General features: G+C 31.0%; 2 protein-coding genes across 2 annotated transcripts in view; one reads left to right on the top strand and one right to left on the bottom strand.

Annotated features, from left to right (window-relative positions):
- Positions 1-8,884, top strand: part of LOC115239241 (glutamate receptor ionotropic, NMDA 2B) — a 109,839-nt gene extending 100,955 nt beyond the window's left edge. Inside the window, exons 12-18 of the mRNA XM_029813656.1 lie at positions 576-860; positions 1,662-1,843; positions 1,998-2,233; positions 2,753-2,946; positions 5,552-5,668; positions 6,926-7,027; positions 7,615-8,884. Coding sequence (XP_029669516.1) covers positions 576-860; positions 1,662-1,843; positions 1,998-2,233; positions 2,753-2,946; positions 5,552-5,668; positions 6,926-7,027; positions 7,615-7,672 — 1,174 coding nt within the window. The 3' untranslated portion in view covers positions 7,673-8,884. The remainder of the gene's footprint in view (positions 1-575; positions 861-1,661; positions 1,844-1,997; positions 2,234-2,752; positions 2,947-5,551; positions 5,669-6,925; positions 7,028-7,614) is intronic.
- A 10,527-nt stretch (positions 8,885-19,411) lies between these two features.
- LOC115239275 overlaps positions 19,412-24,396 on the bottom strand; it is a 20,295-nt gene continuing 15,310 nt past the window's right edge. Inside the window, exons 3-5 of the mRNA XM_029813720.1 lie at positions 23,783-24,039; positions 23,437-23,447; positions 19,412-20,026 (exon numbers count right to left, since the gene is read on the bottom strand). Coding sequence (XP_029669580.1) covers positions 19,909-20,026; positions 23,437-23,447; positions 23,783-24,039 — 386 coding nt within the window. The 3' untranslated portion in view covers positions 19,412-19,908. The remainder of the gene's footprint in view (positions 20,027-23,436; positions 23,448-23,782; positions 24,040-24,396) is intronic.

Here is a 24,396-nt window from a genome sequence, read left to right as displayed (position 1 = left end):
TAGGGAAAATGTTCGCGGGCAAACATCCGTTTGCGACGACCGTTCTAAAATGCAAATTACTCCAACTGCTTTACGAATCTGAAATTATACATTCCGAATTTACTTCATATAAGTTATGTGTTTCCGTTGACGCAGCTCCAATTTTGATTTAAATTAATTTGTGGATCTTTTAATTATAATTAAGTTTGATTTAAAAAATATAATCTTTTGAGTTAACTGTAATCAAGAATATCATAATTATAAGGCTAAAGATAGTAGCTTATTAAAATCAAAAGGATGTTTTAGAAAAAAATTGCAAACAAATTCTGTTAAATATTGTATGTTATCATTAAAGATAGGAGAGTACACGGATAATACATAATTGGAGAATTTCTATATACTAATGAAAGCACAAATATATATGCGCGTTATTTAATAAACAATTACTGTGTCAAATAAATAACGTATCTTTTTACTTTTTATAAAGATTGTCCCCAAAATATAATTACAACGATATTGTGGAATTTCTGCTTCCATTAATTTAGATAAAATCAGTCGCAATATTTGCTAACAAAAGGTTAATATTATCTATATAGATTTATGACGAACGTGTGGGCGTTATTCGCCGTGGTCTTTCTCGCCATTTACACTGCCAATCTGGCTGCCTTCATGATTACGCGGGAAGAATTTCACGAATTTACCGGCGTGGACGATCACAGGCTCGCAAAACCATTTTCTCACAAGCCCATGTTCAAATTCGGCACCATACCGTGGAGTCACACGGACAGTACATTGGCAAAATATTTTAAAGAGATGCATTCCTACATGAGAGCCTTCAACAAGAGCAGTGTGACGGAAGGGATCGAAGCAGTCATCACTGGGTGAGTGACCGAGCATAATTTTGAATTTATTTTTTAATGTTTATCACGATTATAAATTTTTTATATTTCTGAAAATAAGAAGGGAATATACATTAAAATTATCGATAAATAATTTATTTATATTACCGTAATCAGAAAAAGAACAGAGGCACAAGACTTAGTTTAGATGCTGTAAGACCTCTGATTGAACCGCTTTCCAAGGTATTATTAGTATTATTATTAAATATAAAAATAAAGTGTATAACTTATTGTGAAGCAAATGAATTTTGTGAATATAATCAAAAACTCCACATTACATTAAAAAGGTTCTGTAATTTTATATAAATAATTAGTATGTAAGTGTATCTCTTCGGAAAAATAAATTTTTAAACTTGAAAGAAACAAATTTTTAAACTTACTATTTCTATTTTACAAATGCAGAATTTTTGTTAATATAAAGTAATTTACACAATTGGACATTACACAAATTGGAAAATTTTAGTAATTAAAACGCTGAAATAAAATTCTCATTTAATTCATAATCTCGTATTGTACGTAAGTCCAGTTCACCAAATAGTCTAACATAAAGAACTCAGAACTAAAATTGATTGATAGAATTAAAATGGAAAATCCATTTTTAAATGGAGTATTTAATTAATTTAATTTTTAATTTAATCTTATATGTATGTGTGTGTGTGTGCGCGCGCGATAGAAGGCAAAACTCTCTACGTTGGTTTTAATGTAAAACCGATTTAAAATATCTTAATGTAAAACCGATTTAAAATATAATGAGATAAAAAGATCTTATTATAACTTCTGCAGAGATATGGACGCATTCATTTATGATGGCACAGTCCTGGACTATTTAGTCGCCCAGGACGAGGATTGTCGATTGCTGACGGTCGGATCATGGTACGCGATGACAGGATACGGTCTCGCATTCTCTAGAAATTCAAAGTATCTACAAATGTTCAACAAACGGCTGTTGGATTATAGAGATAACGGTACTTTCATGTTCTCTAAGCTTTTTTAAAAATTTGTTAAACAATACTTTTACAGCTAAAAGATTTTTTTCTCTGTTTTTTCTAAATATATGGCTTCATAAATTTTTCTTGACAAATTTATCATTATGTTCCAACGTCATCTCATCAATTCTAGGAGATTTGGAGCGATTGAGGAGATACTGGATGACTGGAACGTGCAAGCCTGGAAAAGAAGTACAAAAAAGTAGCGATCCTCTGGCATTAGAGCAATTCTTGAGCGCGTTTCTCTTGCTGATGATGGGTATTCTTCTGGCGGCAGTTTTCCTGCTTTTGGAACATGTGTACTTCAAATATATCAGACAGCACCTGGCAAAAAGTGACGATGGTGGGACGTGCGCTATTTTCAGTCTAGTAAGCATTGCGGATTTTAATATTGCGAGAATGTCGTTGTAATTTCCTACACTATCTCTGAAACAGAACCATTCTTTCTTTATTATTAAAATCACGTACAAAGCAATTTAAAGCATATTTAAATATTAAAATTAAACAATACCTTCAGAGAATGTAATCATCTGAACTGATCAAGTTTTAATAATAATCAATTGTATATACTTGAGCGAAAACATCTGAATCATAACAATTCATCAATACTTAATAAAATAATATCATAATGCGAGATTTGTTTACAATATATTAACAGTAGAAAGATAAAATTATAATATATATGTGTATAAAGCAATTTTTTATAATCAAAAATATGTGTATAACATATTCTTCATTACAAATATTAACAAACTTTTATATATATTTTTATTTTGTCACATTTCTATTACTTGATAATATCGAGAATAACCTATATATTTCGTAAAATTGAAAAAATGCTAAAAGAAAATTCAGTAATCATGAACAAATGGCACGTTTTATTTAAAGAGCGTGGGAAAATCCTTGACCTTTCGTGGCGCAGTATACGAGGCGCAGGATATCTTGAGGCACCATAGATGCAAGGACCCGATCTGCGACACCCACTTGTGGAAAGTCAAACATGAGCTTGACATGGCCAAGATTAGGATACGACAGCTCGAGAAGGATCTAGAGGCCCACGGAATAAAGCCGTCTCAAACCAAGTATGCTTCACTCTCTCCCTAATAGTTTAATTCCGCGTATCAAGCTACGAAGTACTCGACTACGCCTACTATTTGCAATACGATCAAGCGAAGAACCGGGTTGATCACCAACGGTTGAACCGTATAATTTTCAAAGATAGAAACTTTTCCAAGCGATTAGTCGTGCTTTTCGATTGGCTTCAATCGCTCGATCGCTTAATACCCGATTAACTTTTTGTGATTTTATTTTACTGATTTTCTCTTTCCGTTCGATCAATTTTATTTCTATTTATTAAAGTAGAAAGATTTCACAGATTTTGAGAACAAATTATCTCGAAATTTGCATCGAAAATCTGTTCTCTTATAAAGAAAAATGTTTTCCGATATGATTAATCTTTTAATGCCAGAATTTTTGCTAAATTAATAAAGCACCATTGCGTGATGAGAAAATAAAAATTTAGTATTATGAGTTATTGATATTGAGAATCTGTGATAGCAATTGATATAAAAAATTACTGTGATTTTTGCAACATAGATTGTATGAATTGAAAATGAAAGTCAATCAGTAATACATATCTGACTGCAATAACTTTTTCCCAATTTTCACGTAATATACACATGCGCGCGCAATAAAAATTAAATTAATTCATATTTTACACTCAATTTTACTCAAGGTCCACGTTTGATGATATTGTGAAAAATATAACTCGCTCTCTTTTAGATATACTTCATACATAAACATTTAAAATGATTAAGGGGATATATATATAGGAAGCCTATTTTAAATATCACGTCAAAATATTCTTTTAATTTTTATGTCACCGATTTAATTTCGATGCGGACGACATTGAAAGATTAATTGACGCAATTTTTGATCAAATACAAATTTTTCATGGGAGAGAACGGCGCTAAAATCTCCGACCAACATGCATCACTTTTCTGAATTACGATTACGCTTTCACGATACTTTCCGCAAAATGCTGTCGCTTGTTTTCTATTTCCGAAACTAGGAGCCTTTGTTCTAAAAAGCTTTCTTTTTTGAGTCTCTTCATACTCTTCGCTCTTATCTAAAAGTTTTACTTCTCAAAGCGGAAGTGGATCCGTAATAAAAGTCTACGCATGCAGTTGCACACAGTTATTCTACTTGTCTTTTGTATTTTGAACAAACTTATGCTCGGTTCTTCTTATAAATATTTATGTTAAAGTTTAATTATTATGAGAAGTATTGTTATACGGGTAGCAACACTGAAGCCGCGTATCTCGAAGAATGAATAATTCGCAGGGCCGAGCTTAAGTATACTACTATTAATACTATAGTATTACTTTCTAAAGTTACTTGGAGTCTTGTTCGCACAGCATGCACCTGTCTAATAATATATACGGCAAAACGTGCGTTTTCGATGGAGCGTCAATTGCGTATCGACGTTTCTTAATATCGTGTAGAAATTCTATCTCGTTTTAAGATTTTGTTGTTGATAGGATCTGTTTTCGAAATATTGCAAGTCGTACTGTATGACATTAATATATGTATGATGCAATATTAAATGAATAATAAGTTTGAATATACCAAAAAAAATTATTCAAGTTATTAACGGTCTTACTTTTTAGTATAATGTATAGAATCTTACAATTTTTTTATATTATTAGTAATATTTTTTTTCTTTATTAGCACATTAATATTTTACTTTTATTGTAATATTTCGAGAGAGATATAATTTATAAATATATTTTTTTGAAAGGCAATTTTTAAATAATAAAAAAAATTTCTGATAATATGTAGTCATACATTTTGGATACGCGGACTTGAAATATATTGTTTATTTATTTCAACATTTTAGAAATATTAAATTTACACACTTTTTACAATTAAAAAAAAAACTGTAATATAAAAAAAATAATCAAGAGAATTTCTATATACAACTCCATATGTAAAATCACAAATTTGAATTCAACGAGCTATTAAGAGCCAGATGCGGATGATATTTTTCTCTACCTACGTTTGTTCAGAGAAGAAAAGAAAGGTTTATTAGAATCTCGGATTGAGATTTATTTATACTTGGTATAAGACTAAGAAAAATTTGTGCGCTGTGCACAGTTTCAGAGAAAAATTAATTTTCTGTGAAACTGGCGCACTACCATTCGCATCTGGCTCTTAATAGCTCGCTAAATTAAAATTTAAATTAAAATTTAGATAAAAAAAGAAATATAACTATATAGCATAGATATTTCATTGAAAACGCGTGTTTTGTCATTTCTATTTACTTTCGGTAAATAGTACAACATTATATACACATCGTGTGTACATATCTATGCTTACGTACGTACGTTAATATCGTATCGATTATTAGCACTTGATTTTTTTATTGTCCGTCTCTTTACGGCATATATCACATACTCGCTGTATAGATAATTGGAAAGCCTGTTCTTATTTTGTGACAAGTGAATCTATCTGTGCGTCGCGTTTAAAAATTAATGAAAAGTACCTCCACGAAAATGGAGCGTTATATACTGGGTTTCGCTTCGAGCGAACGAGGATGGATTTATTTGGGCAATGTTATATGCGATAATTGGTGGTTCGACGGTGAGAAGGAAGCCCTGGCACATATCCACGTCGGCTTTTTTAAAGGAGGAAAACCGGAAGTCTCGGCTGGTGGCGAGGATGCTTCCAAAGCTCGGACCGCTATTCACAACCGGAACCATTGGCGGTGGAAGCTCCGCATCCGCTACCGCCATACTTCGATTCGTAAGTCCTCAACGCCAAACCACACGTAAGAACGTTCAGTGACGTAGAAACTGTCCATGAAAATATTCTTCTGTTAAAGTCATCCATAAAGAAAATTTTTTTTTCCTATATGTAATACATCTGAATATTTAATAAATTACAAATTGCGTTTAAAAAAAAAAGGAAGTCCTGCTAACGGTGCCACTCTTATCGTTTATTTTTGAATAATTGATAACAACATACACAAAAACATATCTAACATCACCTACAAGAAACATTTGAATATATGTTGTTCATTTGCTACCATCAACAACTATAAAACTATTTCTTTTTTTAATGTATCAAAAACTCTGTTAAATAATATATTTCGCGTTACTGATGCATTGCCTTGTAGGGGAGCTGTGGCAAGACTCTTTTGCTACTTTAAACATTAAAAACAAACATAATTACACCGAACACATCACACGATTGGCTCACTCTCATCTTTTTAAATCCAGTAATGTGTTCCTACGTCACTGCACTTCATCGGTTTGAGATGATGTAGAGAAAGATTGTTCCAGAAATTGATCTCATCGATATATTGCAACGATTCGCGCGATCCCGCGAGGCTCTGTTATTTCGTAGACTCGCGTGATCTCCGTTGATCTTCTCATTTCCTATAATAAAGAAAACGAAATACGTACAGATACACACCCATACACATACAGAAAAAATAAGGAGACGCTGAGCGTCACGCGGATCGACGACGGCACGACTCGTCTAAAGAGACCTATTTGCATAATACAGAATAACAGAGATGTAAAAGAAGATTAGGTATAATTGCTTCGCTTCTGTAGATCAGTAGATCGTTTGCATAAGTTACGCATCAAGTATATATCTCTATCTGCACACACACTTAATTTTTCGTTATTATTTTTATTATCACGGATTTCTTATTTTAATGTGCTCGAGAGCATGGCATGCGAGTTCACGAGGAAGTCGGTAGATAACTTATGCGTGTCGATGCCTATAATGTGCACATTATAGGTAATTACTTGATGGTAGCAGCTTGTGACGATTAGTCGAATAATTACCTATAATGTCTGACGAGATGTGACGACGCGGAGAGAAAATTGATTTGGGGCGTGGGAATATTGAGGGAAAGAGCCGTGACCGGGGACAAGAACGTGGAGGACAAAGACGAAAAGCATGACAAAATTTACTTTATATACGTGTATAGGAGACTTTCGTGGTGTTACAATGACGATAACATGAACCGCGATTCGTTTATATATTCAGGTATATTGACGCCGTCGAGGTCGCCCGTCCAAGGGATATGAGCAGAAACCATGTTGTCAGCACAGAATACGCCGAGAGGTTCTTACCCACGGAGATTTACAGGTGAGAGCGACAAGGAATTACGCAACATTGAGTTAAAAAGCACCACTGCTTAGATCGCGTTACATTTTATCATGGAAAACATAATACAAGAAGTTTTAAATATAATGATATTTTCTATTACTCTCTCTTTTAGTTATTTTATTTATTTTTTTGCATGTATATTAAATGTTTATTAAATCTCTATGATTTCATTTTGCTTCTTCAATTCGCTTTTAATAAGCAATACATAAATTATATGATATAAAACCTATAAAACATACACGTTCTTGTATTTTTATAATTCTTTATAATATTTTGTAATTCTAAATGTTTAAAACATTATATCAGATTTTTTGTTCTTTACTTTTTATTTTTCAATAACAAAGTAATGTATCTATATATTTTTTATAGAGTTTTATATATAACATTACAAAGAAATTGTAAATATAATGATCTTGCTGCGTTTTAATTTATTTTACACCAACCTTCTCAGAACTCTTTACCTCTCATTGTCAGTCATACATCGCGGAATTATTTATTGTGTCATTTAGAAATATATTTGGTTTGTTTGAGATTGTTTTGTAAGAATAAGCTATTGCCTGCTGTAGGATCCCGGATGATGGCACAACTAGGACAGAAATCGCCGAAATGGAAACAGTTCTGTGATCGTAAGAGGATCGCCTTCAGTCGTCCGATCGCACAGCGCCGGAAGCGAAAGCACGTGGACGGACTGGCGGGCCTCTGAAGACTTCAGAAACGATGCGATCTAAGAAACGTGCTGCTGTTTCTGCCTCGAATAATAAGTCCCATCCACATCAACCTCTCGTTTGGTCGAAGAGGCTAATTCGCTGATATATTCTCAGCTGTCATCGCAAGCGCGACAAAACAACGAGAGAAGGAAAGTCGTCAATGTCTGTCGATGATCGAGAGTCGACCAGTGATCAAGAAGCCTACGACTCAAGAATATTTTGTAATTTAAGGAAGTGCACTCGTTATTGACATTTGCGTTACGAGACATCCTTCAAAACATGCATCCTTTGTGTCCTTCGAAGTAAGTGTATTGGAAGGAAATGCATTCGGATGGCGATTGTATTCGCGAGATAGTGATTGTTGCGAGAGAAAGTTTTTAGAAACTGCTGAATCTTTGTGACACTCGGAGGAACACTCTATAGTTGAGCCGAATTTCGGGTCTTCAAATTCGATGGAATTTGTTTTTAATGCACAATCAACAAATTGTGTCATCGATGTCGAAGCATCGTACCCACGTAATAGTGTCTACGTGCAAAGATTCCTTTCGAAATTTCAACCTGTGCCTAAAATAGTCTGGACGCGGCTCGCAATCAAAGACCTACGCGCTGATTGATCGATCAGGCGCTTTGAAGTATAATTGAAACATTTCGATAAAAGAAAAGTGAGACTCGAAATCTTTTGATACGCGATTATCTTTCATCGAAACAATTAGTTTTTATTTAATTTTTTTAAATTAAATATTCATGCATTTTTATAATTAAAATCAATTATTAACAGAGACAAAATCTCGACAAAATTAAAAAATAATTATTATACATTCTATACGGGTATTCATCAATAGGATTTCTATAATATAAAAACAAAAAGAACTAGGGCATCATATCGTCTATAAAGCTTTTTTGCTTATTTCAATCCTAATTTTCTTTTGACATATATATTTTTGTTTAGTATCATATACTTTGATTACTTCGGATGTCTATTTCATTGCCATAATATTTTGAAGTAATTTTAATCTGTTCATTTTTTTATAAAATGAAAAATCAAGTATGTGATTTAATTTCTAATTTCTAATTAATTATTATAAAGTTTTTCTTATGTGAGTTATTTGAGTTTATTTTTTAAACATATGTATATGTAAAACAAAGAATTAAAATAATTAATTGATTAAATAAAATATTAAAAATATTAATATTGAGATAATCTTTATTTAATTTAATTTAGTTTCTTTAAATTCATATAAAAATTCTTTATAAATATTTTTTACAAAATTTTTTGATGAACTTATTTTTTAAATATTATTATGAGTTAATTTTACAAAAATAATCAAATTCTTTATCTTCAATTATTTATGTGTTGCTTATAAATCTAAATATATTCTTACAAAGAACATTACAATATTTTAAAATTTTGTACCGTTTATTTTTTTATGTGTTTACTTTTATACACAAAATTATGGTTTCCAAGCTTGCAATGCACAAGTTGTACGCGGAGAATAAAAAATTCGGAGCGTGTTTCGATAACTTACGAGAGTTTCGAGACGCTTACGATCAACTCCGCTTCATCCCATTCGTTCTTATAAAATCATTAATTATCTGTACTAATTATCGCGTGACGTGCGTGTGTGGATGAATTAAGAGACGAATTCTCGTCATCCGGACAATTTTAAGAAATACGTTGCTATCAGAGGAAATCATATTGTTATTGTTGTTGTTAAAGATAAAAGAAAATGTTACGTTGTTAAGTCGAGATAATTATTCTCAGAGAATATTAGCACGATATATTCAAGTCGTGATAATAATGGAGCCGGCAGGGTCGCTCGAGTTTCTATGTGCTCGAACATTCGTACATTTGATGATCTTAAACGTTGATATACAGAGTGGGTCCAAATGTTCCGGTCAGACTTTGAAGATTTTATAGGAAATTTAATTCTGAATAAAAAGGGTCTGATAAACATGGGTCGAAAAATGCTTCCTTAAAAAGTTAGCGTCCGAAAACCTCGAAATCACGGTTATTTCATACATTTTTACAAATATCAGGGAAAACATGCGCTTTTTAACAAAAAGTACCAAAACAAAAGTTGTAAAGAATTAAATTATCTTTTAAATGTGTGAGATCAAAATAATTGTAGTACGTTTCAAGAAATTTATTAAGTTTTATTTTCATTTTATTTCATTTTTTTTTCATCTTCTGCTCTTCCTTTCATCCTCCTATGGTGATTGGTTTAAACAATGCAGAAAACTAAATTCTTTTTAGGAATAACCAACAAACAAAATAAACATTAAAAATTAGCTAAGGCCATAACAGCATGAATGAAGAATATTTTTAAAAAGCTCTACCGTCGATAGCCGACAAAACATTTTTTTTTACATTTGAAACTGGTTATCTCAAAACCAATGGAACGTACTACAATCATTTTGATCTCATTTAAAACATAATTTAATTCTCTACAACTTTTGTTTCGGTATTTTTTGTTAAAAAACGCATACTTTCCTAATATTTGTAAAAATGTATAAAATAATTTTTATTTCAGAGATTTCTGAGCGCTAACTTTTTAAGGAAGCATTTTTTGACCCATGTTTATACAAAACTTTTTGTTCAAAATTAAATTTCCTATAAAATCTCAAAGTCTGGCCGGAACATTTGGGCCCACCCTGTATATTTAAAAGTTTATTAAACATGTCAGAGAAATATATGTACATAATATAAACTCTTTTGAAAAAGTCTTTATTTCTCGTTATATACGAGTAAATTACTCTAACTATAATATTTTTGTTATTTTAATTATTAATTTTTATTAAACTATATAAATATAATAATAAAAATTGATAAAATTATTTAATATAATGATTTTTTTATATTTTATAATCATATATTTTAACATTACATATTCTCAGTCTTAATAAGTTTTTCTTTCAAAAATATTAAAATTGTATTTTTATAGGTATTTTTATAGGTTTTTTAAAGATTTTGTAGAAAAAAAATAAAGAGCAGAAAAATATACAGACGATGTTCGAGCCATTTAATAAATTATAAATGTAAATACGCAAAAAATATTTGAGTATTTTAATTAACTAATTATATCAATACTGCCAGCTCCAAGCTCTCATATACGCCATAAAATTCTAATTAAGCTTCTAAAGGTAATACTCTTGTATACATCAACTTTTTATCACACAAGCTTTCATTCTCACATCGAAGGCTACCTTGTGTGAGCGTGTGGAATGAATTAAATCCTCTCACGTGGATTTAGAATGAAACGTGAAGATTTATGACAAGAATCTCAGATTCTAATATATAATACTTCAGAATGCATTCGTATGCGATGACATATGCGAGATCTTTCCACATGCGCGACTCTTTCTCGCTTTACAGCGAAACACTCGTCTCCGTTGTTATAAATCCGCACTAGTGAGTGCTTTCGCATATACATTTCTAAGCTTGCTTCCCTTTTCCTTCTCACGATTATGTTAATTCGAGCGATCATATCTCTTCGCAAACGCAAGTATATCGCATTTTGATCCTTTCCTATCGTAGAGTGTGCGCACTCGCGAACCATCGCGAGTTCGAACTTGCGAATTGTTCGTTATCTCGCGAATGGAAAAGCTTTCCACATATGTTTACGTCGACAATAGTCTTCTTATACTTGCAAGTGCGCTATCATCACGGGGCACTGTCATTTACGTCAGCGCAACAATTAGCGACTTATTATCTTAGTCAGCTAATAAGATCAATGAAATAAAATAATCGTACAATTCGATTCATCGATATTAATGGTTATTAAACGTCAATGGAATATGTCGAGAATTAATGTGAGTGTAATGGAAATTAATCTTACGGAAAAATTGTAACATATATTCTTTGTCGCTTCTTTCAATATCATCCAGTGAATCGGAGTGTAATTAACTTGAGCGTCTATTAAAACGGTAAACGCCGCGTGCGTTACGATTTAATCGATTGATTTTATATGTGACTATATAGATATACTGTGGGCCTTTATATATCGAATGTGATGTTAAAGCAGTCAGTATTCATCATCGCGAGTGACGTATATTCCTCAAACACTGCCTAACTTTGAGCTGGTTTTTATCGGCGGCGAGGCAGCATACAAATTGCAAAAAGAATTCAAATCGACCACAAAACGATACGGAATCAATTCACATTTATCAGAAGTTTCCTTCCTGTTTCATCTTGCAAATAATATAATTGAAAATTATAAATAGCAAATAATTCCTGCGCAAAAGATTCTTTCTCACGATTAATATGTTACTAAAAGAATTAGTAAAAATGAGAGCGTTATAAGCAAAAATTATATTGCATTGGCAAAAGTAACTTTGCGCGACAGTATAGATCAAAATTGTTATGTTATTTAATATTTGAGAAGATAATTTGTTTATTAATATTAGCGTCCTTGCCTATAAATTTTATATGCTAAATAGAATAAATCCAAAAGCATTTTTATTGTAATGCAATGTTACTGCTATTGCAATTTAAGCTCATTTTACGATATTGCATTGATACATATATAAACTTGCGTCATATATTAAAAGTTAATAATTGCGAAGCATTGTACAAATTTCCAATCTCTAACAGCTTCCTGTTTGTCGCGTTAATTTACGTAATTCTAAAGCTGTTTAAGAATCACTCTAATTCATTTAATTAAATAATTTACAACTTATTGTAAAATCCGATTAATATAGATGACAAAAGCGGTGCTTGTAACAACATAAAACATAAAATCTGTCATCGACAACGATTCGTCAATCAAAGAGATTGCGAAGTCCCGAAAAAATCACTGTGCGCACACACAAAATAGCGGCCTTAATAATTTTCAGTATGGTAGTCGCTGCGAATTCCTTATACTTGTAACTAGTAGATGTATGCTGAATTTTTTCGAACCGATAGTATAGATGACGATCGACTTCCTTTCATAATCTTTGTCGGACTCAAATTCCTCGCCTTTCAAACTTTCTATTGCTGGCCGAAATTCTTTCGATCACGATCTATAAGGTGAATTGTTTAAATAAAAACATTCTGTTATATTGGGAGAGAACAAGCAAAAAATAATATTGTTTATTTAAATAAAAAATTTATAGTCTTTAGAGAAATTTATTTATAATTTTTTTCGACAGATAAATTCATATCAATTATTCTGATTAATTAATTTTTTAGCCAAAAACTTTAATAATATCAATGTAAATAGATTATAAAATATAAATTGCATATGGCAATTTTTTTAGAGTAAGTTGAAATATACCTTAAGTAATGTCTTATTAATCTAAACAAAAATTTGTAAAGTATAAATTTTTTTTTTAAGTTATATAAATGTGTCAAGCAGATACTAATGCCACTTTATATTATTTTTTGTGAAAACTTTACTTACATTGCATTGCGCGAGGATCGATACAACGAATAAGAAAACGCCACTTTTTAGCGACTTACGGTCCAAAAATTATTTTATTTTAGATGCAGGAATTATATAGATAATTAAGGTTTTAATCATAATTTTAAAGTACAATTATTATTTTGTTGTTATTAATCAAAAAGAATTTCTAAGAGTTTAAAAATATTTTAAAAATTATTTATTTCATTATATATTAAAATTATATATTAATATTTAAAAAAATTTTTCAAATATTTTAAAAAATTACATCTTTTTATTAATTAAATTATATATTTATCGGAAATATTTTTATTTGTATAGAAGAAATATTTTCAAAGAGTTTACTCGCGCGAGTCAATGAAAGATTTAATGATCGAAATCACCTGATCGCTACATCGAAACGATTGCGGCTACGCTCTCGGAGCGTATTATCGTAAAAAAGGAATTTTAACCCTTAGATTAGATATTACGAAACCACCAAAGGCGTTGCACCTAAGGGTCACGCCGTTTTGTGCCAACCGAAAAGATTGCTGTGACATCACAATTAGAGATATTATATGAGTATGTATATATATACCAAAGGTATATGAACTCGTGTGTTGTATATCGTACTCGTCGGTGTACTTGTACCATAAAGGAAGATTCTCCTCCGCTCGATGAATCCTCTCGTCCTTACTCTCGGTCTTCGTCGTCGAGGATTAAGATTAGTAAACAGAGAATCTCTTAGAATTAGCTCTTTAGCAAACGCGGCTTGGAAATGAAACCTTGCGATCGGGACCCTTGTGTGGTAATATATGTATTATATAATAAGGATTTCTCTTCTCTTCCCTTCTTTTTTGTCTCTATCCCTGTTTGTCTTTCTCTTGGGGAAAATTATACTCATGTTTCTAATCCAAGAGAGAGCAAAAGCAGGAAGACTCTCGCGATATCGAAAAGCAAAACTTTAATCCGATCAGGACGATGTTCGTAAGTTTCGCGGCGAGGCGAAAGGACGAGGGTGAAACTCGAACGGGACGAACGGGATTGCTCCACGAAACTGGAGCGTTTGTATCTGTAGCATGCACGCCTTGACGGAATGCGCGAACGATAAGGGCTTATAAGGAACATACGTGGCACGTGATTGTATGTTGTTTCCAATAAAACATTGTTGTTTTGTATATTATTGTACCTGGTTTTTAATCAAACATTATCACCTCTTTCCATTCTATTTCTTCTCATGAAATTAAGCCAATACAGAATATGATAGCACATAATGTATGTGCCAGATATTATATATGCTAGACAAAAACTATATAGTAAGCTAGAATTTGTTAAAATAAATTAAAGTAGCAAAAACACTAAAATTAAATAAACATTTAATATAATGAATTGTCCAAGTTATTTAAAATATAAATATATAGATAAAATACGAGCACTCAAAGTTTCATAAAATATTCTCTCATTCTTTTTTTTTTTAAACATGCAATAACACATGTTATATTTTATTGCTGTTATATTTTTTTGTTTTATGCATTAATTTTGTTCTTTTATTTTTTTATTAATATATTTTTATTTTTGATACTTATCTTGAAATCATTATTAGTAGCAGGAATTGGAGATACGCAGATTCTTGATTCATCGATTGCTGGTAAAGGAGAAAAAAGAAAATAAGAGTTAGTGTTTAATGATTTAGTAGAAATTTAGAGAAAGCTGTTAAATAATACAAATAATAATCTAATGCATAATATAAAATATTATGTATGTTATTTAAAAAAAATATATATTGAATTTGATATTTCACGAATGTTAAATCTTTATTAAATACTTATCTTCTTTTGTTTTTTAATCAAATAAATTAATATGAATAAAGTATGAAAGTTGCTGTTTTTACATTATAGAAACAATTTACATTAATTTTCTTATTGTAGGGCTTTATGTATAACTTTTATTTATTTTTTTTTTTTATGTAATCCAAAATCGAGAAATCAAATTCACGCAAAAGAAAATGCATAAAACATTTTTTTACTCAACGATGTAGATCGAACAGTCAAAATGATTGCAATTTACACGATTTATGTGAAGAAATACATAAAATTAGATTGTTTTGTAATTTATGTCGAATTTAGAAATAATGTGCAATTTTTTCTAATTCACGCAATATCGCCGATAATAGGTTTCACGACCGTAACGTCATCGATAGAAACTACGAGGAAATCGCACAACACGGTTTTCCGATAAAAATCTGAGAACTCGGCCGCACCGGTACAACGGATGCGTGCTAAAGATTTCATGTGCATCGTATCGCATTACGATAGCTCCACGCCATAAAGAACAAGAGCGGCCCCGCTGTCGCATTGTATTGTATGCGCATTGTTGCATACCGTACGCTGCGTTTACGGCCCCCCATGGAATACCCCACCGCTTTCTCTGGCGAATCTACATTTATTGCCACCTAAATAAAGTCCCGTGGCATAAATTCCTCGTTATATAGCGTACCGGTCCAACGACTCGCACAAATAAAACGAATCTAAATATATCCAAAGTGTGAGGTGCGCTTCGCGTTTCTTTTTATTCGTTTTATCGCTCGTACCTGTGTAAAACGACTGAACGAAAGACGGAGCTTAAATCGACGTATTCTCGAACAATGTAAATGAGGCAACATGAAATATAAAAAAATGTTTACCCGATACGCGTACGACTATGTTGTCGCGGGAACGTTGTTACGCGTATTTATAAACTTCATGAAAAATGAACGAATTGAAAAAGAATTTATTTTGCATTGATAATTATACAAAGAATCAAGTATCTTATACATCACAGAAAAGAAGTTGTTTGCGTTATTTATTTTAATCTATTTATTTTATTATATGCTCTCTTTTTACGCAAACACTCTTTGGAAATTTTACTACATAATCGTTAATCATGATACATATAATGCACTTTGCCGAGCACTGCAACGTAATTTTACCTTAGGAAATTGCAGACGCGAATTCACAGGAAAATTTATTTTACTCGATTATGGCAACGTCTTATGTAACGTTATACCTATGTATCTACGACGCACGATTCTCGTTACCGACCCTTCTCTTGCTCTATCCTTCAGATACTCAACGACCCTTTCAACCCCTTCAATTTTCTTCTCCCTTCAACTCGTTCTCATCCATTCTGCTCTCGACACTGTTGTTTCCCAGAGATGGCGAAAAATCGACAGAACTACTAATTGGTTCTGTCAATCTAGATGAGAAAAGGAAGCGGGACATCCAGGTGGGTACCGTGAGTTCTGTTGGAAATGCCAAAGCGCGGCTCATGTCGACCGGAAAGGTTTGTTACGCGATGAACATTGTTCTGGAATTTCCATTAAAACAGCGCTAGTGTTCCTTTTTTTCTTGTCAATTAGTAGTGTAATATTAATAGTGGAAATGCTACAATAGTTTTATATATTTTTTTAATGTAATATATTTTTAATTATAAACCATTTTTAATCAAGACAAGATTAATCTCTTGCAAGTTAAGATGTAATATATATCTTCAAAATTTTCTTATTTTTCTAATATGTATATTATACGGTAGAAAACATTTTTTATTTTTTTCCATTGCTACAATTTTTTAAATGTTTGATCTTTTTACGATAAATTCAAGTTTTATTTTTTTTAATAAAGAATATTAAATTAAAAATAATAAAGACACAACTAAATAATAATAGAGTATATTATCACATTCAATAGAACGTATTGCAAAAAATTAATTAAATATAAAATATAGCACAGAAAAAAATGTATAACTGATGTATAAATAATTCATAAAAAGAGAAGAAAGAGAGAAAGAAAGAGAAAAAAAAGACCAAAAAGTGAATGGTTAGATACATTATTAAAATTATTAAAATATTGTATAAAATAATCTCTTTTAATTTTTGATATGTGTAGTAATATGAAATGTAATAATATACTTTATGTGTGCCATTTCTAATTTTCGCATATCCAATATAAATAATTTACAAACAAATGATATTTTGCTGAAGTAATTTCGAAAATGGAATAATAATATTTAATATGAAATTTATCAGAAAATGGATAAATGAATTAATTAATTGAGAGACTCGTGATACACAATCCAAAGCCTGTTTTCATAAATTATATTTAATATTAAAATATGTGTGTAAATGTTCTCAATTCTTTATTAATAAACAGACGATAAAGATAGCAATTTTGATCATTGGAACTTTAATAATATGTATATTATAATGAATGGAAAACAGTGAAAGGTTTGAATATACAAAGAATATAGAGACATATCAGAGAATAATTTTGATTTTATTATTTAGCGCTAAATAATGCCATGTACAACACCGCTCATCAAAATTTCTGATACACGGCAAATACATAGAATACAAAGACGAGTTTTTGTTTCATTTACCAGTTTACCACGACGACTAACAGCTGTTCATGTGGCATCTATTACGATGCTTATTTATACCGCGACCTTATTAACGCAAATCGCAACCGTTGTTTCAAACAAACCTTATTTTTATTCATTTATATGTGCAAAATTTGTTTACATTTATAATAGTAAAAATAATAAGTATTGCATCATTTAAAAAAGATAATTCTAATTTTGGGACTTTATATTATAAAGTCCCAAAATTTCAAATATAAAATATAGAATTTACATTTGCTCTTTAAATTACGCAGAAGATGAGAAGCTCAAAATGCAAACATGTATAGATACTAGTGTATAAAGATGCTCCTAATAATGTTAAATATTTAAAAATTTAAAGAATTAACAACTCAAATCTCGAATAGAAAAAGTGATAGGAATGTCATAAAATGTGACTTTTGAATCTATATATTTAGAATTTTAAAAAACCTAGACATCACAATTAATTTCAAAATTAAAATTAGATATAAATTAAAAATACACAAGAGATCTTAAACTCCTTATCTGGAATTTTTAAATTTGAAAAGCTATAAAGATAATGATGTATAAAACCGATCATCTAAAATGATTCAATAATCCAAATTGTATTAATGAGATATAAAAGTAAGGCTCTTACAACTTAAAATCAAACTCCGAATAAAAAGGCAAAAGAGCCACGCGCAGTTTTTTGGGCGCAAAGGTATATAATTTAAACCAAGAAATAAATTTTGACTGGTAAAATGAATAAACTTTGACTATATATATATATATATATATATATATATATATATTAAGATCATCAAGATAGTAACGGTGACGCAATTGTTGTCTATTAAAAATATGTTTGCAAAGAAATCTCTAACATTGAATGTTCATATAATAAGTATTCGAACGGCTGCAGAGTTCTTAATATCAGAATGCATTACAGCATCACTAGAATCTTTTGGTTTATTAGTATTAATATTAATATTATACTCGCAGAAATCACTATCTATTGTGGCTTAAATATATACAAATTCGCATATTTATATATATACATATATGTTATTTATAGTGTTGGTATAAGAAACAAAAAAAAATATAGTAAAGTGTCGCATAGACTCGTGAAATTAGCAGATGTCAAAAGAAACTACTCGGTTTAACTGTTTCGTGCATAAATCAGTAAATTTATTATTATCTTATTTGCTAAATAATTCCCTAATTTTTGATTCAATATTAAAGATATATTTGCAACAATATATGCACGATCCAAATAATTTTTCGTATACGTTTATTGCGTAATTCATCTAGATTATGATGTTTTTAACATCTAGGATATGTAATAATTAATTTATATTTTATTGAAGAATTGATTAATCAATATATGATATCACCAAGCGTCAAAAACTTTCAGATTCACTGTAATCGAAGAATTGATACAAGAATCGGTCGTCTCGCATAGATAAAATCATTTTATAAGAGTAATTAGCATTAATAATTAATACAAACATAAGAATATAATTTATAACAGTAATATACTTATATTTCATTATCTATTTTATAATTTTTATTTATTTAAAATTAATAAAAGAGCAATATCTAAATCATGAAATTATGTTAGTTGATCGATCCTTCGATTGCAATAAAGATTTCATGCGTCGATATGCAGTGCGTACGTCGATGATTTGACACAACTTTATAAGCAGCGACACCATTATCTTAGAAGCGTCAACAAGTATATCGATAATCATCCAATTGTAAGTCTTAATCCGTTGATATAAAATATTTTATTCTCACACAAACGGCAGTATATAAATTAATTTATCCATTGAAATATATAAAAATACAAAAAATTACTCTAACATTTATGTTTTCTTTAAATAAAACAATAAAAATATATATAATACAATTATATATTTGCTTTTGAATTTATAATAAAAGATCTTTTAAAAATATGCAAGGATCCCGAAATATATTGCATATAATACAGTATCCCTCCAGAGAACCGCTTCTGCACAAAAGATGAGCGAATCGTTTTTATCGTCCGACATTGCGGATTTATCTGACGCTCGGTCTGTCGCCTGGTGATACTTTTACGGAAAGAACTGACTGAACCGGATGTCATTTCGCGCACACGTAAATGTCGGATGCGCGAACGTGACAACGGTAGCGACTGGCTAATCGCACGTAGTTTTCAGTCCGAGCGCACATGTCACATTTCAAATTTCTCTCCCTTTCTCTCTTTTTCTCTTTCTCTCTTACTAAGTCCGCCAAAACAAACGGATGACCAACAAGAATGTTACACGCAGCTTTCTCGAGGATCATCCAGAGGATACGCCACCATCGCGCGAATGCTCCCTCGCACATATAGTTCTTCCCGTCCCTTGCCTTTCACACAAACTCATTGCACTTCACAGACGAAGAAAGTCTCGAAGCTGCAGGGACTGTCGTTCCATTTGAGACCTTTGCCGTCCCTGTTCCAGAGCTCCAGGCAATGCTCCTCTTCGCCATTCTCGTATCTGAACGTGGGATAGAGTAAGAGTGTTAGATAAAGTTCGTACAATATTTTTTTTGCCGAGTCATAAGAAATAAACCATCTAATAATATATATTGTATTGATTCTGGCTAACAATAAAAACTAAAAGAAATGCATCTCCTTAAAAATTATTTAAAAAATTTGTTAATATTTCAAAATTTAAATTTTTCTCTTCGGATGTAAAATCCGTAATTTTAATAGTTTTAAATGCGCATGCTTGCATATATCGTGGAATATGATTAAAATATTTTCTTTTTATTATATATTTTCATTAAAAAAAACACAATAAAAATTTTATATTATATAAATACGAACACAATCATAGATTAGAAAATAAACATTATTAATAAAAGAAAAATCATTCTCTCTTAATGTGAATAAAAATCGAATAAAATTTTCTCATGAATAAAAAGCAGTTTCGAACTTCTCCCCGAACACTTTAGATCTAAGCTTTTTCATTGCTTTTTATTACTTTTTCTTTAAGACTGTCATAGACCTTTTCCTTAAGACTAGCATCACAAAAAAAATTTTAATGCAACACTATTTAAATTGTCCCAGTTCATTTATAATGACATAGATATTCGCTAGTTGCTTATTGCAATATTTTATAACGTTTAAGAAAAATCCAATAGTGATAGTACGGTGCGCGAAGTTATATTTCGGTATTTTAATATCACGTATCATGCGCGCGCCACATATCGATTATCGTAGGTAACTTAGGTCATATACGTTGTATTATGTGTTTTTTACGACGCCGGCACATTGCAGAAGCGCGAGTATCGCTGGTTTTGCAGGGAAATAGTCCTTTACGAGTATTAAAAACTTCCTGACAGAACGGAATCGTATAGTAGCATTCTCACTTGGCCACTGCGATTATTTAAGTGCAAAGTTGCCATCCCTCATCACGTACTTACCGCGCATCGATTCTCAAATATTTAGAGAATTTTTAATAAAACTATATATATATATATATATATATTTCTTTGCGATAATAACTGATCATATACAAAATTACGCGATAAAAAGTCGCAGAATGCAGTTCAAGTTATGCAGCTATTTGAGATCCTCGAAGTTTCTTATCTGTATAATTAGAACGCGAAACGCACGTGTACCGAGAGACTAGATTATCCGCTTGAAATTCCGTGAGAACAACAATGCGGCTTATGAAACGCGTTTATGCAGCAACTACACCATGCATTCTACTAGATATATAGCGAGCGACTTTTCATCTCCTGGATCTTTTGATAACTTCGCAAATCATCATATTGTTTCAGATAAAAATTCACAATAATATTATTATGTTAATTAACTCAAACTAACCGCGACTATTATAGTTCACATACACTTTGCACACAATTATTATTAATCAAACAATTATTTCATTATTTTAGAGAAATATTATAAAATAAATTAATATTTGATTACAAAATGTTTTTACTGTGATCGAATAAAATATTTATTTTTACAAATACATAGAACATTTAGATAAAATAATTATTCAGCAACTCAGAGAGAAATTTATATATTTTTCACATTTTATGAAACTTTCCGCTAATTAATCTTTACCTTAAATACTGTGTTAAAAATTTGAATTAACATCGTTAGCAATTAACATTGTCAACAGTTAATAAGTTTGTGTAAATTATTTGTATTTTAATTGTTAATCTCCATATTTAATATAATTCGAAATAAAAGTTGCTGTTAATTCCATATACTAGGTAGACTTATATATAATTTATTATTAGTTTGATTCAATAAATCTAAAATTGATAAAAAAAATTTGTATTTGTAAAAAATATATAATTAATTTATTTTTAAAAGATTTCTAATAAAATCTTTATATATGCTCTTTTTTGTAATATTTATTGCCATCATGATTATAATACTTTTATTTCAATTTTGTTATATTTAATCTCAAAATTATCATTACATATAACAATTTGTTTTTGCAACGTTTTCTAATTATTATTTGTTATAATGATATTCGTTTTATTTATTGTAACATGTACTATGTATATATCTTCCGCTTAATCGTTCAAACAAAATTTATTCAAGAACATAGTAAATATTGCCTTTCGTACTTTATCCACGTCAATGGTGCTGAATTTCGCCGTTGCTCTCTTGATGCTCTTTCGACGATTTGGCCGACAGCACTTACACAGAACAGAGAAAAAGGAACGAGAAGAACGCGAAAAATCGCATGTAACCCGTCGGGAATGCAAATAAAGCGCAATAAATAGAGTATTGTCGCGATTGCACCGTAGTTGCATTCTCTCTCCGCACACATCGACATGAAACCATCGTTACTCGTGCATGACGAAGTCGGTTCATGTTTCTTAAACGAAACAGCAATAGTATGTAACAATCAATGGCATGTTATAGATGTTTCGAAGTCTAAGAAATCTGTATACATGCTTCATAATACAAAATGCATACTGTGACGAAAGAAGATGAGAATCTAATAATTAAAAATAAAGAAACATATCTTGCGTAAATTATAGTACATTTTTTCTATTAAGGAAAAGCAAGAGAAATTTGAAATTAATATTACGATATGTTTCTGTAAAAGAAATATAATTGTCAATTATTGATTAAAGTTAGAAATTCTACAAGGTTCAATAATAATTTTCTATGTTTTCATATTTTTTATTACATTTCCTTTTTTTTTTGTAATAAATAAAGTTCTAATTCTTTCTTGTTTGTAAACGTAAAAACCCAAGTGCAAAAATGGAAGATGCGTTAACTTCCCTACGTAAATTTATCTTAAATAAATTTTCCAGTAGTAATGAGGAAGCCAACATTCTCTACCGTTAAAAAAACCCAGAAAATTCGCTATCTTTCGTCAATTTAATCGAGAAGTCGGTTACTGCAAGGGTATAGTTGTTCTGCAAGATTTCAATTAACAGCCGGGGTGTTGGCCATTATTTATTTGGAAACAAAGAGGGCTCGTTCTCGATGTGATCCAATTAAAATAGCTGATTAAGAGAGAAAGAGAGATGCCACTTGCTCTCTTCCCCCTGCTTTTATTGTCTGAGAAGCCCGTTAAAAGGAGCGTCTTTACGCCACTCACTTTCAGCAAGATCGCAGTAAAGCCGGATTCGTACCGGTGGAATTGCGAAATCCATGTTAATAGCGTGCGTGAGTCAATAAAAACGCTCTGATTATCCGAGAAGCCATAATAAAGGTGAACCTAATCGATACGATTGTGTTCGCGTATGAAAGGATATGCATTAAACATGTCAGAACCAGGAATGTCGTTCTGAAAGACTCGTGTGATATCATGCATTATTGTAATCATCGAGATTTTATACGCCTCCATGCTACCGCAAATTTTATAAAAAAACTTAAAAAATAAATTACAATTAAAAGTTAAACATAAATAGAATTAATTACTGTCTCTGTCTCTGTAAAAGTTCGTAATTAATATCACTTAACATTAGAGATTAAAGAAGAACTTTGTGGGAACATCAAGTTGAAAAAAGAATGTTAAACATGTTATATATAACTAGAAAATTTCTTCATAACAGTAAGTTTGACGTTTAAAATCTGAAACCGCTTTTGATAGGAACTCCTTCAATTTTCTTTTACGTGCCACATACGTCGTTTTTTTTTACGACGTGTTTCATTCTCTTTCTCTTATCACGCAAGCTTCTTTGCTGTATCGTAACCAACACAGGGTCACTGTTATCCGGAAAGACCTTTACTAGGCTGGTTCCCGGCATTCGATGCACCGTAAAACCGTCCGTGACGGCAAAGCCGGAAAGTTACGACCTCGGAAATAATTTGATAAAGTCCGAGAAGGAAAGAGAGAGAAAGAGAGAGAGAGAGGGAGTCGGGTCGACGGTTCGGCCAGATAAATCAGCGTAACTGGCAGGAGCGATACCTTGAAGAAGATCCCCAGATAGTACCTCTTCTCGCCCAGCTTCAGCAGGGGCATCGTCCATCTTGAAGCCGCCAAGCTACCGGTATGCTCGTCCACACAATTTGGACAGTCGTCTGCAAAGAAAATGAAAAGGCTATTAATATTGATACTTTTCTTTAAGCAGAGTGGATGATAAAAGAGAAGTAAAGTACTTTCGCCTATATATATATGTTACACAACAATATAACAATACGAATAATAAACTCACAAATTTGCACAGAAATCGTATATACATACGTTTGAAATAAAGAGTTAGAATGCAAGAAAAAATACATCCTTTCCGTCAAATATTGATATTAAAAAAGAAAAACGTTTGCAAAAATTTTTCAGATGCAAGAAGGTTAATACATAAAAATAATTTAATACTAACGCGCGCTAATTTATTTTAATAAAATAACAGTTTGCAAAACAATGTTTTTTATAAATATATA

Source organism: Formica exsecta, unplaced genomic scaffold, assembly GCF_003651465.1.
Source record: "Formica exsecta isolate Colony F162 unplaced genomic scaffold, ASM365146v1 scaffold37, whole genome shotgun sequence".
In the NCBI taxonomy this organism is placed as follows: domain Eukaryota; kingdom Metazoa; phylum Arthropoda; class Insecta; order Hymenoptera; family Formicidae; genus Formica; species Formica exsecta.
This window is presented reverse-complemented; position numbering and strand designations above follow the sequence as displayed.